General features: G+C 37.6%; 1 protein-coding gene across 1 annotated transcript; it reads right to left on the bottom strand.

The window, feature by feature from the left end:
* Positions 1 to 2,527: 2,527 nt before the first annotated feature.
* Positions 2,528 to 6,845, bottom strand: LOC107099858 (cell surface glycoprotein CD200 receptor 1-A-like). The gene is made up of 7 exons (XM_015398134.1): positions 6,587 to 6,845; positions 5,642 to 5,695; positions 5,067 to 5,372; positions 4,416 to 4,682; positions 3,517 to 3,616; positions 3,388 to 3,427; positions 2,528 to 3,254 (listed from the first exon to the last, which is right to left on the bottom strand). Exons 1-7 carry the CDS (start codon positions 6,642 to 6,644, stop codon positions 3,186 to 3,188), a joined length of 894 nt encoding a protein of 297 aa, XP_015253620.1. The 5' UTR covers positions 6,645 to 6,845; the 3' UTR covers positions 2,528 to 3,185.
* Between the last annotated feature and the right edge of the window lie 9,903 nt (positions 6,846 to 16,748).

Below are 16,748 nucleotides of genomic sequence, written 5' to 3'. Positions count from 1 at the left end.
TAACATGAGGTTTAAGTAAGAAAGCTAATTTTGAAATAAACATTAATTGTGTGTCTTTTTCTGGAGCAGTTAAAGAAAAGAATAAAAGGCTTTTTTATTGAAAAGTTGTTCACACTGGATTGAGTAGCCAAACCTCTTAGTAAATTAAGCCTAGTAATGTTTTATGAAGGTATTACTCAAGTAAAAGTAGAAAGAATGGATCAGTAAATCTAAAATTGTAAAAAATTTACAGAAACTTCAACTTAGTAAATGGAACACTCAATAATTTAGCATCTGGAAGAAAACACAAATATGACAAACTAAAATGCTGCACTCATGACTTTGATGACATTTTTTTCTTCATTTACATACACGTGTTTGTTACAACTTAAAGTTTCTTTGCAAATGTGAAATGCAAAGCAAACTGTGCCATTCAAAAACAGTGGTTCTTTCACCCTGAATAAACAAACAGACCAAACGACTTTCATGGTTTGAATACACAATTAGTCCAGTGTTACATAGCTTATCAGAGGGTCAGGTCAAGTGTATTTCCTGGTGCATCAAGCAATGATAATGTTATTTAAACTAGCTTTTGGTACCTGTAAGCAGATTTCCAAATTGTTTTTTGTTTTTTCATACAGCTGTCCTGGCAATTCCCATCAGGGATATCGCCTGCCAGAGTATAGCTACAAGACTACAAATATTCATAGTGCTTGTGAAACTATTTTCAGCTCTAAGGCTTTCCTACATTATTGGATGGTGTCAGTGATTGGTTGTTAGATAGCTGTGAGGTCAGCAATGTTTAACCTGATTCTGTAGCTTATAATATAATCCATCTATCCACCAATTTATTTTTTGTCTGTCAGGGGTCTGGTCCATCTCCAGCAGGGTATAGGTAGATTGTGGGATACAAACTGGGGAGATCATAACTCTATCACAGTGTATCACAGAAAAATACAACTCTGCACACAGACTCACTCCTAAGTGCAATTATGAGTCATAAATAATGGTGATGTTTTTGAACAGAAGCCCGAGTACTCAGAGAGAATCGATGTATGCATGAGGAGAATATGCAAACTTCATGCAAAAAGAACCAAGGCTGTCTCATAATTCAACCTTTCAGCAAGGCAACGATGCTACAGTGCAAGCTGTGCCAGTGTGCAGTCTTATCATTTAATCTCATATTCTAAATTCATTAAGTAGGGTCTGTATTTGCAATTAGAGCTCAAGAGCTAAGTTTTTGGAAATTCGGAGGGAAACATTCTGTTTTTTCCATGTCAGTTAAAGCATTAATAAATCTTAGATAAAGACATCTTTATATTCAGTAAATACTGCTCTATCAACAGGCTGCTACTATGCACTAGTAAGGATGTTGTTTTAAGTACTACCAGAAGAGGGTATAGTCTACCTTTTTTCTTACTCAGCCTTCTTTATATGACTTTTAAAGGTAAACACCAGAAATAATTCTTCTGGTTATCAAAGTTAAACAAGCTTAGAAACAAGGTAACCTGTACCTGACGCATTCATTCAATATTTTCACTTATCTTTGTTAAATAATGCATTCTTAAAAGAAAGTTAGATTCTCGTTGGATAAAGATAGATCTACCGGTAGGTGTTCAACAAAGATAGATAAAATGGTAAACACAAAACTGAAAACTACCTAAAAACATGTTGAAAGGGGAAAGTTTGTTAATTAGGCTTACACAGAATCAGTGGGCAGAGAGTTGATTTGCTGTGAAATTACAACTTCTCAAGTATTTTTGTAACTTTCATATGCCAATATAGAAAGATTGATTTTGGCATCCTGGTTGTGGCTTTCATGTCCTGGTTTAAAACTTAGAAGGGGGATAAGAAGAGCTAAAGTTGGCCGAGACCAAGAGGGAGTCAGGAAACATTCACTTAAGCATCCTTTCCATCCTGCCTCCTACGCTTCCTAGGACCAAGCCTGTCTTTCCACTTTTTATTTAGGGATGCTTAGTGCACACGAGGCTCTACTGTTTTTGCTCTAAACACAAAAAACTAAAGCTTTGCGTGTTTATAAAAAGAATACTAGGGTTAGGGATGGTGACTATTGTTGAATTCTCAACTGGAAATTGAATCCCTAATCAATTTTTACTTAAACCCTCTCTTTATCTTTGGGCTGCCCTGGACCTAATGAAATCCTTCAAAAAGCATGTAAACACACCAATACAGTGACTATTATAAATGCCGGAAGAAAAATTATTAATTTTCACCATCTAACTGGTGTCTTACTGGGAAGTACTGTATGGTAGGAAAGCAGGGTTTTTGTGGATCAAAGTTAATGAGTTGGTAATGCAAAAAATAAAAAACTCTTTTATACCAAACCCTCCATTGCTAAAGAGTTCTTTGTTTGCCACTCATCAAACGATTGGCAAATGGAACACAGCTTTTTATTGCAGGTATCGACCCCTTTGTCTTATCATGAAAGGATGTTAGAGTCACCTTGATGGATTAAATACCAAACCACAATAAAGAAGAGCTTACTTTACAAAATAAAAACCTCAAAACAATCATAACTGATTGGACTTCTTTACATTTTTTTTCTCAGTCTTTCAAGCAACAACTATTCATTTATACAGAAATTAGTTGATTTAATATATTTTAATGTACAGGATTAGGTATTTTATATACAACTAATAGTTTACATAGTATTGTACAAATCATCCCAAGACAACTGTGCCAAACAAATATTATGTTTCCTGGTTTGACTGGGTTACCCTGAGTAAATCTCCCAAAATGCGGAATTTCCTATCAGTTCATAAATAATTATAGTATTCTACATATTTACAATCAACATCCAAAGTGGTTAGTAATCACTGTGGTCTTCATTTGGCTTGCAGATTTATTCCAGTCCGTTGGTTCATCACATCTGTAGTAATTATTAAGGTTCTCCATGATACCCACTCACAGAGAGCAGTGGGCAGAAGATACGGTGAATGGGAGCCTGTAAGTAACACCTGGTACATCCCCTGTTCCATCAGTATGTGCTGCTTGTTGGACGGCTTTGAACCAAGAGGCTTCCCTCTCTTACCGGAAGCTTTTGATCTCTGCTCACTTCTTTTTTTTTTACTACTTTACCATTTCTCAGTTTCACAGCCCTCGCTTTCTCACAAAGTCCCTAGATGTGCATTTCAATGTGCAATTGTGTTGCATCGAGTGGAATTCTTTGCTAACGCATCAGCAGTCTAGTTGTATATAGAGTTGACACGTTGAACGTAGCTAGCATAAGGCTCCACTTCCTCCACCTCCTCTGCCTGGTTGAAATGGAAGCAAAATATATTTGAAAAAAAATAAGCAAAGTGCAAAGAGAGGTTGATATATCAAATAAAATTAAATATATGCTAAAAAAAAAAAAAAAAGAAAAAAAAACAGATAGAAAGTACCTACCGAGGGTGATTTCGATGGTGTGTCTGTATTTTGACATTGTCTGAAAAAAACATTAACAAGCTAATTGCAGCAAAAAAAAAACTAAAATGTTAAGTAGATTTTCATGCATATTAAGTAAAAACCCCTTACCTTAAAGATACAACTTTCTTCATTACCAAAGCAGAAAAAGCTGCCAAAATCACAAAAATGACCCCGATAACAGGGATGAGGATCCAACTCCAAAAATATGCTGTGAGATATCAAATGCAAATTAATAATGTACAAAATTTTTGTTACATTTATGTCCCCCAACACCACATTTCACATTTATGATGTATTTTAATTGTAAATGTTTGATAAAAAATCTAACCTCAATCTTTTATGCATTCAATGCGGTTCCACAATTTATTCTACTCTCCAGGCAGGACAGGCCACTACCATTTTAATGGGCCTATCATGAGCATCGTAAATGAATGGACACCATATCTACCACATATATAAAGGTCTTATAAAATGTTGCATTAGTGACAAAATGATAACCTTACTTAATCTCATAACTATTCTCTCTATAGTGCTGAAGATAATCAGGGGCACTAGCAGATGGACAGTCTGAACTATCTACCAATTAATTCAACTTACATGTTTTTATTGACTTTGCATATAGCATAGAGATGGGCAGGTGAATAGTAAGTATGAATGAAAAAAGGTAACAGTTACAGCAATAAGTGAAGTTGTCCTGTCAAAAAAAAAAAATATATATATATATATATATATATATATATCTATATATATATATATATAGATATATATATAGATATATATATAGATATATACTATTTGGATCAACATAACAGTTTGTCAGCAGTAAAGAAATGCCGCTAGAATAAACATTATACAAAATAAAGAAGTTAATAGAAAGACAAGTTGAAAAAGCTTCAACTAAGCTGTTTCAGTTCAACTTTATCAAGACTATCAGAGCCTAGCCTGAAAAAAAAAATAATAAGAAGAAAAAAGAAAAGAAAAAGATAAGAGAAAAAAAAAGGACTGACCTTTTCTGAGTTCTGGAACCAAAATCTCCTCCTGATCCCAGTACTGGTGCCGGATAATACATGTCAGGTTCTCTCTATCCGTGTTCTCAGGGAGCTCCAGCTGACTTTCCACTGTTACAAATCCATCTGGGTCTTGTTTCTTTGTCACTGAATCATTTCCTGCAGGACTCCAGCTGATGTTGGCAGCAGGATTCCCGCTCTCAGCTCTGCAAACGGCCACCATCTTGTTACCCCTATACTCTAACCAGGCAGACACACGAGGAGGAGCTGTACCGGAAAAGCAAAGAATGGACAGATATGGTATCTCCACAATATATAAAAAGGTTAAGCAGATCACTGAAAATACAAATGTATATATTTTTCAATATTTCAGGAGATAAAGTAAATGAATGAATTAATAAAATATCCAGAGTGATAGTACCACTGTGTATAAACATATTCAGCTTATTTAAGGCCTTTACTTTCTATAACATTAAACTGTACTGTGCCCCCATTAAATGCCAACCATGAAACACTTTAGGGTGAAATACAGAGAGGTAGACACTAACCTTTCAGACATTTTACTTAAGTTATCTCTTTTTATCATAACTTTAGTGTTAAAAATTTCCTAGATTCAAAACACGCTTTTAAATATTGATATAGAGTTCCTACCTGTGACAGCCACTTTAATATTATAATATTCATTTCCTCCATGGTACACTGATTCGCACTTGTAAGTCCCAACATCATTGGCTGAAAAGTTTGGGATATTCAAGTATGATTGACCAATTGAATTGTTTTTGAGAGACTTTCCATCATTGCAGTCATCAACACTTTGGCCATTATTACTGAATGAAATCGTGCAGGCTTTGCGTTTCAGTTCAATTTTCCAGATAACATATAGTATCTCGTTCCATGTCTTATTGCTGCAGGTTAGAATCACGTTACTCCCATGGTTGTAGACTTCATTCCTGTCAACTATTTAAAAAAGAGAGAAATATGCAAATTAATTTAGATTATGGTGGTAGTCTGATTTGTTGATCATTGCAGAACGGGATCATGGGTACAATTATGTGAATATGCAAGATTTAAACCGCAGGAAATAAATAGGGAAATGAAGTAGAGAAGTAAAAAGAATTTGATAAAAACATATAAAGGTTTTGGTTTAAGTTAGTTTTCAAAAGGCGGTCTTAACATGTTTAACAGGATTTAGATGAGCAGAGAAAATTATAAAGAAATCAATTTACCATAATACTTCACAGCTGGAGTAGTTGTATTTGAGATCATAGTGGTGTTAGTTCCTGAGAGAAATGAAGGTGGATGTTAGGATGAGTTAGGTAAAACAGAGGGTTTTTTTTAAGGTTACTATTAGTTGTTCATTCTGATTTCAGTATATGCACAGAAAAGGGGGTAAGTTATTAGATAACAGTGTCAACTTACAAAAATAAAGTAGCAGATGTGAATGGTGTTAGAAAAGCTGTTCAGTGTAAGTATGGCTAAAATAACTGTTTTAGAGAACCTCCATTTACCTTAGCTTTCCTTAAAGTAACCAGAAGGCATCATTATTATCAAAAACCTTTTGTGGTTAAAGCTGTTGTCTGCATTTTAGAAAAAAAAAATCATAGCTATTGCTTAAAACTTAATAAAAGAAAAAGTAAAAGAAAAGTCTAGGGGTTTAAAAAACATATGTGCTGTCTAGTCAAACACCCTGATGTTTGTTTACGTCTGACAGCAAAACAGAGACTACAGTATGCGGTGGGTTAGTAAGACCGCAACGTGGAGACCCCTGAGGTGGATAGAAAAAGATTGATCACACTGATGTCAGAGGTTTCCACTGAAGAAGCCAGTGGCAGCATGCCCCTTGCTCATACAGAGAATATGGGTCAACCTTTTCCTCTGTTATGGAATCATTTTTCCCCCTGTCTCAGATTTTAGTTTATTTCCATTGACTGTTCATAATGTGACTCATTATCATTTACAAACAACAAAAATCTCTGCAGTGTTCTCCAAAACAAGATTAGTTAGTCAATAGACAGGGAAACGGTCTTCCAGCAACACATGCTACTGCTCTCAAGAGTTCAAAAGACAGTTAAAAACAAGCATCATGTAGATTAGATTAAAACAAAGTTTCCATTAAAACATCTAACATGCTCAGAAAGATAATCATGACCGAATAATAATGTGAATCAAACCTCCAGACAGGCTCCAAGATTCAGTCAAAAAGAAGAAAAAGAAATAAATCCACATCATGTCTCAAGTTCTTCAAAGCATCGCATCAAGCCAAGATCCTGTGCTTGCTCTGTTCGTGATCTGTCACTTCACTTTGAGTTAGACTAAAGCTGCTCCTCCGCCTCATCTACCCAAGACAAGAATCATTCCTACACCTCAAGACATGAGGCATATAAATAAGATTTGTGACTAAACTAATCCCTCCCTTCTTCTTTCTCTTCCCCCTCTCCAATACTGCTTTCCACTCAAACATCTGCCCTTTTTTTTCTCTCCCACACAGGATGACGTCTGAACAGTTAAGACATCAGTTTCCTTTCTTGTTTGTCACATGATCGTCTTTTTTCAAAGGAGCGTGTTAAATATATGGAGGCAGGCGCGTAAAATGATCTCAAATAATGATCTTGTTTTATTTTTAATTGCGATACAAAAACCTTTCCAGGCTTTTAACAAATCTATAAATCTTTTTTTCTTAAGTCTAGTCTATAAACGTTCCAGTTAATTGATAGATTACAGTTTACTTTTGATGATATTAGGATAAATTTGAATGTCAAAGATTATGTGGAGGATTTTTTGGGATTTGGATAACAATCTGATGTGAGTGTAAGTCAACTGATTTGATGGGTAAACAAAGTTGCCTTCGATAACGTGGTTAATTGATTAAAAGTCTAACTAATACAATAAACTGTTTGTTTGCCAGGCCCTCAAAATTAAAGCCAGTGCTTTCAAAATAGAATTAACCAGTTGATCAGGAATTCTGGATGAAATTGAAGAAGATTAAGATAGTATTAATTTTCTCTAGATTATAATTTTCAAACATTGTGTTGACAGTCTCTGCATTATAGCTTTTTCAGCCTCAAATCAGTCAAAATAAATGATTAATTCGTATTTAAAATACACTGGTAAATTCAGTGCTCTATTTTTATTCAAGAAGAAATATTTTTTTCCTTACAAAAAACATTCCACTTTTGTCTTAAGCCTTACCTTTTTTTCTCTAATCTTGCAGTTTAGTTGATAGGAATAATAGATCTGAATCAGTCATGACTCCTTGTTATATTTTGAATAAATAGGAGGAATATCTTTCAGAATTTGGTAGATCGGAGCTGATGCTGCGCTTCCAACATGTGGTTGACTAAATGTTGCATTTATGGTTTTTACATTTACAGATGATTAATAGAAAGTCCTGACCTTATTCCAAGAACAAGTTTGTGGAAAGACATAAGGGAGGAAGCTCATAAAAAACCCAAATCTGACTAACATGGGGGAAGGGCTAAAAGCTTCCCCATCCATAAACATTCTCGATTGGACAGTTTTTCTAAATAAAAAAAAGCCACCTGCAACATTTTGTTTAGTATTAATCATATCATGTTAATCTTTGAAACTAACATGGATTAATACAAATCTACATTTTTACAGTGGAAGGTATGTTGTTGAATAGAGTTGAATAAAAATAAGGTTATCATCTATAAACTATGTAAAACTGCCCACTAGCCAGTTTGTTATGTTCAGCATTTCATAACCTTCTGGTAAAAAATTAGATAAAACAATGAACAACTAAAGCAACCAAACCCATATTATCTTAGTAATCAGAAAGCATTTTAGTGAAGAAATCCCTTTTTGCTGAGTAGGCGCAATGCAGAGCTAGTTGTGGTCTCATATCTGCTGGTGTCAGAACATTCTACCGTTTAGGTAAACAGTCACACTTAGTGCAAGCATGCAGTGTTAATGTGGGTGCAGGCATTAAACTGGATCTTTGCACATCACAGATTAATAGCTGAGGAAAATGAGTGTACTAGTCATTAAGAATGTGTGCGGTTAGCTCGTGCAAGCTGTATGTGGGCTTTGTGGTTCATAAGTGCATCTTGCAAGGCAAAGTCGGGGTATTAGCTGTTCCATTTAAGAGAGAAATGGTAGATTAATTCATATTTTTCTTCTCACAGTTTTAACTATTTCAACTATTTAACTACTTAATAAAAAATGAAAGCTAGCATGAAAGGCAGATGCTATTTTTGCAGCCCTTCTGGAAACAGCTTGTGACTAAACAAAGATATTGATGTGAATCTACATTAATAACAGAGCTTTTGTTTTACAGTTTTCAAAGTAACCCACCTGTTTTCATTATCACCTATGTTTTAAAGTGACTTCTGTGATCATCTTGGTTGTAAGGAACCACAAGGAGTGGCTCTATAAAGAAGGCCTAATAATAGATATTGTTTATTTTACTTGTGAGCGGCAGAAGTTCAGCTGACTGTGAGCTGGCATGTTTAACAAAAAGGAACTAGCTCTTTCACAGAATTGCAAAAGTAACCAAGTCATATCCTTTCAGTCAGCTGTGTTATTAAAACATTTGAACCTAAAAGGAGAAGAAAACCAACAAAATACTTATATATAAAGGTAACATCAAATAATTCTCTAAAATGACAATGTACACCCAAAATTGTGTGCTTGTTTGCACCATTTCCCTTTGATAAGAGCAGCTTCCTGTTGAAGCAGCAATAAGCCGTTTTTAGATACCCAAGCTAACTGCCTGCTCTGAAGGGTGAAGATATCAAATAGCTGCACAGAGTGAAACAGCGTGTACAGCTTTTTTACACTGTTTCCGTTTGCCAGTAGACTAAAGGTTTAGTTGCAACTACCACAGCCATTGCCATTGGTTGAATGTCATAATGAGAGACACATTTGAAATATGTTTTTATAGCTTTTAAAATTTAGAAGTTCACAAAATGTGAACATAAATGACTGGGTCTAACCGTTTTTGTGTCCTTCCCAAGCTTCTGAGAGCAGTTTGTCATTTTAGACTATTCCTATGGTGTAACTGAATCAAGTTTGTGGGCAGCCTTACTTACATATGCCTTTTCCACTCTAGGTTCATTATTTTTAGTCATGAATCAGATTTTTTTATAGTAATACAAAAACATTTCGAACATTTTTGAACCCGCACTTTTTTTTTACAACATGAAAGGTTTGGTTTAATTTTATTTAAAGCATTAAATGACTTTCTGTTTGTAGTCTATGCAAGCATATGGTTTGAACGGCATGTGATTCTGCGGAAACAGAGAACTAAGTGACTCAGGCGGTTTAGAAAAGATTTGTTTATGGAATTTATCAGAGTGAAGTGTAAATTTCTTATAACACCATTATAACAACAGATGGCAACTGTGGTCTTCGATCCTCTATTTATTCTGTTTAGATATGATGCATTTTTCACTCATTACTTGATTCATTCAGGACACTTATTTACTTATTTATTCTTATTTTATATTTTTACTAATAGAATGAAATTTATAAATAAGAAATATGCGACTGTTGATGAACCAACATTTGGACATAAACATGCCTGCAAGCTGAATTTTCACGATCTTTGTGTGTTCAAAAATCCATCTTTTTCCTACTCCGGCTGAAATTGTGCAAAACAGCACTGCATAATGTTTAGCCAATAGGGGCACTAGAATTGCAACTTCCAGATTTAGCGCCCCTGAAAAAAATAAGCCTATAGGCCTACTTCTCTCTGAAACAGTCTGTAATACCACTGATCTCTATTTATTCACTGGATTGCTGATAGCCCGAAAAAAGTGAAGCCACCAGCTGCCATATTGGTACTCCCCACTGCCACGGTGACGCGCCATAAAAATGCCGATGTGTGTAGCATTTGGCTGCAAAAACAAGCAGTTTGCCGGCTGCGGGAAGACGTTTCACAGGTAATTTTTTGGTCATAGCTAAGGCTCAACATCTTGCTAATATTTACTTCCTAATACTTATTTCCTTAGTCGTTAGCCTGCGATGTTTGGTATGGTCCTATACATCGTCTTCTTACCTACATGACAAAAGTGTCAGCATCTTTTTATGACGCGATTTGAGCCAGATACAATGGCTGAAATCTTACTTTTATTCCCTTCCTGTCAGCCAGTGACGCACCAAGTAGGGCGATATTACACCTCATAGAGTTCTGTTGTTATTGGTTGAGACCATATGGACTGTTGGGCTTTGTAGCCAATGAAATAAGGTTTCAAACAAGCCTACACATGGCAAGGTAATAAAAGGCAGACCCTGTTTTAGCGGCATGCGTAAGCGTGGAACACACAGCTGTGGCTGGATCTGTCATGGTTGGTTTAGGAATCAAACCCACATGCAGAACACCACTTGGAGACTGATAAAAAGTTCAACAGAGTGTATTAAAGGTTGCACAAAGATAACATGAACTGGATTCAGGTAAACTGGTCCGGGCGGGATTCACAGGCGTCTGCAGAGACGGATAGTTTGATTAGCCAGGTTGTTCTAAGGAGGTGGTAGGCGTTTCTTAGATCGAGCTTGGTAAACACTGTAGCACCTTGTACAGGTTCAAAAGCTGATGCCAGTAATGGTAGGGGATATTTATTTTTGACGGTAATCTGATTCAAACCCCTGTAGTCAATACAGGGGTGCAGGGAACCATCCTTTTTACCCACAAAGAAAAAAACCAGCACCGAGAGGAGATGAAGATGGGCGAATTATTCCAGCAGCTAGAGATTCATTGATGTATTTTTCCATGGTTTCACGCTCTGGTTTGGAAATGTTATACAGTCTACTGCTGGGAAGTGGGGCTCCTGGTAGTAAATCTATGGCGCAGTCATATGGTCTGTGAGGTGGAAGAGACGTTGCACTGACCTTACTGAAGACTGGTGCCAGATCATGATACTCGGGAGGAACAGAAGTAAGGTCAGGAGAGTCCATCTCCCCCCTACCTCTAGGGGACTGAATAGTAGGAGCCGCAGAACGAAGACAGGATTCGTGACAGGAGGTGGACCAGGATTCAATGTGGCGTTCAGCCCAGTTGATATGGGGGTTATGACGTTCCAACCACTCGAATCCAAGCACCAGGGGAGAGCAAGCTGAAGGAAAAACAAAAAACGTTATCATCTCCCGGTGGTTTCCAGAGATAAGCAGTTCTAAGGGTTGTGTCTGATGAGTGACTTGATGAAGCTTCTTTCCATCGATAGCAGATACTCTGAGAGGTTTAGTTAAAGGAACAGTCTCAATTTTTAACTGCTGGACCAGATCTGAATCAATCAGGTTTCTTTCACAGCCAGAGTTGATGAATGCGGATAAAGTGAGATTCTGGTTAGAAAAGAACAGAGTTGCAGGCAACAACAAATGAGGAGTTTTCTCAGATTTTAGGTGGCCCGTCAGACTCCTCACATCCTCTGACGGGCCCTGGCTTTTGATTTAGCCGGGCATGAAGCGATAAAATGGCCAGTCTCACCACAATACAGACACAGTTTAGCCTTAAATCTCCGTTGCCTCTCTTCAGGGGATAGCCTAGTGAGTCCAACTTGCATTGGTTCGACCTCCGTTCCTTCTGAAGAAGAAAAATGAGAGATTTGGACAGGAGCTGGGAGAGTCTGATTCTTAGACCTTGGCTTGGTACTGGGTTCTGCGGAACCAGAAAAAACAGAAGCATTATTAAATGCAGGAGATGAAACAGAAAAATTCAAGTTTCTTTGCCTTGAGTGATTTCTAGTCCGAAGTCTATTATCCAACCTGATGGTCAAATGGATTAAATCCTCCAAACTAGCAGGTTCGTCTATTGTGGCGAGTTCATCTTTAATGTTGTCGTTCAAAGCCTTAAAGTAAGCACTCTTAAGTGCACACTCGTTCCATCCTGAGGCTGCGGCTTTAACCCGGAAGTCAATGGAGAACTCAGCTACTGTGGAATCTCCCAGTTTTAAATTTAGCAGGGCTCGGGAATCAATAGTTTTATCTGAGTCATGGTTGAAAACTTGAGAAAACTCAGATATGAATTCAGAAAAAGTACATGAAAAGCTGGACTCAGAAGAGAACCTTGCCTCCGCCCATTCAAGGGCTCGTCCAGTAAGCTGAGAGAGAATGAAGGAAATCTTTTTCCTATCATTTGGAAAACTGCCAGGGGAGTGCTCAAAAAGCAAACGAGACTGAAACAAAAATCACTCCTTTTGATTACCTGAAAATCTTTCAGGAGGACTCGGACGGAACTCAGGAAATGACGTCACGGACGGTGACCTTAGTGGCGGAAGTGGTTCCGGAACAGGACGGACTGCAGGCGTAGCATTAGCATTTCCCATGTAGCCAGCATAGTTCTGCAAGACTTGGTTCTGATATTCAAGTTTATTGTGTAACTCACGGAGGGTGTGTGCTTGTCCAAGGATTTGGGCATCCTGCTCCTCAAGCCTCCTCTGGAGGTGATCTGCTGGGCTTTGTGTTTGGCCGCAGTGTTCTGTCATGGTTGGTTTAGGAATCAAACCCACATGCAGAACACCACTTGGAGACTGATAAAATGTTCAACAGAGTGTATTAAAGGTTGCACAAAGATAACATGAACTGGATTCAGGTAAACTGGTCCGGGCGGGATTCTCAGGCATCTGCAGAGACGGATAGTTTGATTAGCCAGGTTAACAGATGAATCATTGCTTTTCAGATGTTTCTGAGAATACCTTGAAGAGGTCCAGGCTTTCCTTTCTGAGAGGGGGAACCGGTTGGGTCCAGAGACTGTTGGTTCAGCAGAGTGCTCAGCAGCATCAGCGTCTAGCTTCTGACTTTCCAGTGAAAGTCCTTGGTTGGAGTGATTAGCTCTTTCCCTAAGAGCAGCAGGTGGATTCCAGAGTGAGATCTTCAGGTTTGGCTCTCTAGGGCAGGCAGGCAGGTAACAGGCTAAGCTCATCCAAAGCTTCAGACAAGAGACAAGTTTCCTGTGAGCGAGAAGACAGAGACTGGTTAGAATAGGGTTTCTCCTTAGAGACAAAGATTCTAGTAGTTACAGAGGCTCAGGTTCGCTAACCAAACTTGGTCAACACTGCGGCGTTGAAGGAAGGTCTGGCTGCTGATTATATAGGCAGGTCTCCTGATGGGCTGATGAACGTCAGCTGTGCTGGAGGGCTCCAGCAAAAGGAGATCCACAGCGCACTCTGCTGGAGAAGGTGGAGAATCTCCAGATCCCAACAGGATCAATGCATGCAGCTCCAAGCTGAGTGATAACAGGCCTTTTTTTTTAAAGTTTGGACACTGATTTTGTTTTATTACGCCTAAGTCTAAAAAAAAATAAATAAAAAAAAAATAAAAAATACAGCTTAGAAAAGGCACTGGGGCTTATTTTAGCTTGAAAAGCAGCAGTTTCAATATCTTAAGCCCCACAGCTCTTGTCGCTAGAGATCTGAAATTTTCTGCATTTGTGGTTGACATGCTGTAGAACAAATGTAATACAATGACCTGCCTTTTCTCAAGCATATCTTTATTACTGCTATTCCAAAAAGACCTATCATTTTTGAGAATAAAAAACAACAACTTTGAGCCATGTTTGAACTGATGCAGCTTGGTCTATGTCCATTAAAGAAATGTATTCAAATCACAAGACTCTATATTAAAATCCACACATTATTCTGGTTTAATCAGTGCAAACGAGGGAAACTCTAAAACATCTTCCTACTTCTCCCTACTGACAAAATGTAAAAAACCTCAGGATTCGCTTCCTCTCGGTTACATTTCTTCTTTCAAAAATTGAACAAATCCATCTACAGCTGTTATTGACTTCTTCCTGATCTTCCTCTGCCCCTATTCTACTTACACCTACTCAGTTATTCTCAGCGTTCATCCTCCATTCATTCAATGAAATCCTAAAAAAATATTCAACCTGCCAACTGGACCTGCTTCCCACCATTCTTGCAAAATCTGTTCACCCCTCACTGTCTCCAATTATGACAGACTTCATTCCTTCTTCTCTTACAACTTGCATTGTTCCTTCCAGACAGCAGCTGTAACTCCAGTACCTGGTTTAGATCCCACCAACCTCGATAACTTTTGACCAATTTCTAATCTCCCATCCACCTCCAAAATGATTGAAAAAGCAGTAGCTGCTCAACTCCAAATTCATCTTTACGGCAATAATCTCTATGAAAAATTTCAACCTAGTTCCCCTGGAGGTTCTGTCCTAGAGCCCGTCTTGTTTATCATCTACATCCTCTAAGGCCATTGCCTTATTTCCTGAAAGTATCATATTAATTTCCATTGCTATGCTGATGACACCCAGCTCAATCTCTCAACCAAACCCAACTCCATACTCCCACCTTCCTCCCTTACTGACTGTCTCCTTAATACAAAATCCTGGTTTACTTCAAATTTTCTCAAATTAAATTCTGATAAAATCTACAAAATCTACAATAGACAAATCACATAACTTTCCCCTGACCACTGATAATGTTTCCATTTTTCCCTCACTGTACAGTAGGTTAAGAGTTCGGTTGTCATCCTCAACAGCACTCTTTCCTTTTCCTCTGCAGTCTCTCCACTGATGTCCTTGTCCATAGCTTGGTCACTTCCTGCATATTACTGCAATTCCCTCCCTTTTGGTATTACACATAAAACACTCCCTAAACTACAACTGGTCCAGGGCTCAGATGATCTTACATGCACCCCTGCTCCTGGGAGGGGAAGCCAATGCAGCTGTTAGTTACCATTGTATAAACTACAAAATACTTCTCCTCACCTTCAAGGGGATCCACAACTTCGCTCCCCGATATCTTTCTGAACTCTTCCATGTAGCCACAACCACCCGCACCCTTAGATCCTCTTCTTCAGTTAATCTCGCTACTCTCTTTAACAATCTAAATCTAAAAAAAAAAAAATCTAAGTTAAAAAATTACCTTTTTAAACTTTCTTACTTACTGTAATTCATTTTTATTTTCTTATCTACACTGTTTCACCTTAATCATGTTTGTATTCTACTGTTTTAACAACATCCCTGCCTTCTTGAATTTAATGTTTGAAATGTAAGGTGACATTGAGTGTCCAGAAAGCTACCTATAAAAACTATTTATTATTATATTTTCCTTGTTTATGCAAAGGGCAGTCCACACAGAGCACCAATGCATGTCAAGTTATGTACAGTATATTGACCTGAAAAATACTTGGATCAAAAGTTACACAATGTTGAGTGATGGTAGCATCTAAACAGCAAGCACATATTCGACAAAGTCTGCACTTCAAGCACTTTGTCCGGCCACCACCAGACAAGTCATAGCAAATGCAGGGTATTGAATAAATCCACCTCTGACAATCTTACCCCAACTATAGGTATTCCCATGGACAGAAGGCCCATTACCATAGTTAAGGGCAGGTGCTTCTTGATTTGGAAACTGCAACTCTCTACACCATCTAAAAGCTGCTGCCAACAGGGAAACAATGCTGATTAAATTTAACTAAGTCTTTGAAATGAGCAAGAAAACTAAACAGGGGGATTGAGAAACAGATGGATTGTCACCCAAACATGAGACTGCTTGACCTCTATGAGTAACAAAAACAATCTTGGTGTGAGAGTTCAACAAATTACTAAGACTTATAAACTGAAATCGTCTGCTTTAACTGTAATGGAAACAGAGGTGTGTCGTTCAGCCAACGTATAAGAACAGTTTCAAGATGTCAGAAGCAAGTGGGCTACAGAAAGAAAACAGCAAGTTTATTAAGAAAGAAAGTGCACAAAACATTGCTGCAGCTAAAAAAGCTGCCATTATTCAAACACAGCTTATATCATTCAAATAAGCATCAGCGTGAGCCTCTTTGGCAGTGGGCTTATGATACGTGTCACAAAGTGGTGGGCTATTTTAAGCAGAGCCTGGCTGACTCCACTGAACCGAATGTATAGCAAGTGGCACCTGCACAGCAGCAAGCCCCTCAATTAGCCTATTGTTGCACACTGGAACTCCACACTCCACACAAGAAAGCAACCGAAATAGGATAAACTGGAGAGATTGATGGCTCTGCTGGAACCACGGAAGTAAGTAAAAAAATATACCAATGTGATTATCATTACCAGCACAACAATAAATGAGACCTACCTTTACTATATTAGCTTTCCATGCTTACATGTAAAATGAAATGTTTATCTACTGCAAGCTTTGTTTAATTTAATTATTCCTAAATGATGCAAGAACAACAACAGTTCTGGTGTAGCATGACTTAAATGTGTTTTATTAAAAAAGACTTGGAAAAAAACATTGGCCCTTATTTCCTTTATACATTTACATGCTAGTAATAGTTTAATTATATTGCTTAGGAGTGTTTAGGATTCATGGCTTGACTTCTGATTTTCATGCAAAAAACGGGATGCTTTCTTATGTTTTCCTT

The sequence above is a fragment of the Cyprinodon variegatus genome, unplaced genomic scaffold, assembly GCF_000732505.1.
Source record: "Cyprinodon variegatus isolate N-32 unplaced genomic scaffold, C_variegatus-1.0 Scaffold913, whole genome shotgun sequence".
Classification (NCBI taxonomy): Eukaryota; Metazoa; Chordata; class Actinopteri; order Cyprinodontiformes; family Cyprinodontidae; genus Cyprinodon; species Cyprinodon variegatus.
Note: the sequence above shows the minus strand (reverse complement) of the source record. Positions and strands in the feature narration are given on the sequence as shown.

Excerpts from the sequence above, each read along its gene's own strand:
- LOC107099858 (XM_015398134.1), bottom strand. The coding sequence starts at position 6,644 with ATGATGTGGATTTATTTCTTTTTCTTCTTTTTGACTGAATCTTGGAGC. Across the intron at positions 3,617-4,415 it reads GGTTCCAGAACTCAGAAAAG|CATATTTTTGGAGTTGGATC; the intron begins GTCAGTCCTTTT and ends GATATCTCACAG. Across the intron at positions 3,255-3,387 it reads CACCATCGAAATCACCCTCG|GCAGAGGAGGTGGAGGAAGT; the intron begins GTAGGTACTTTC and ends CATTTCAACCAG.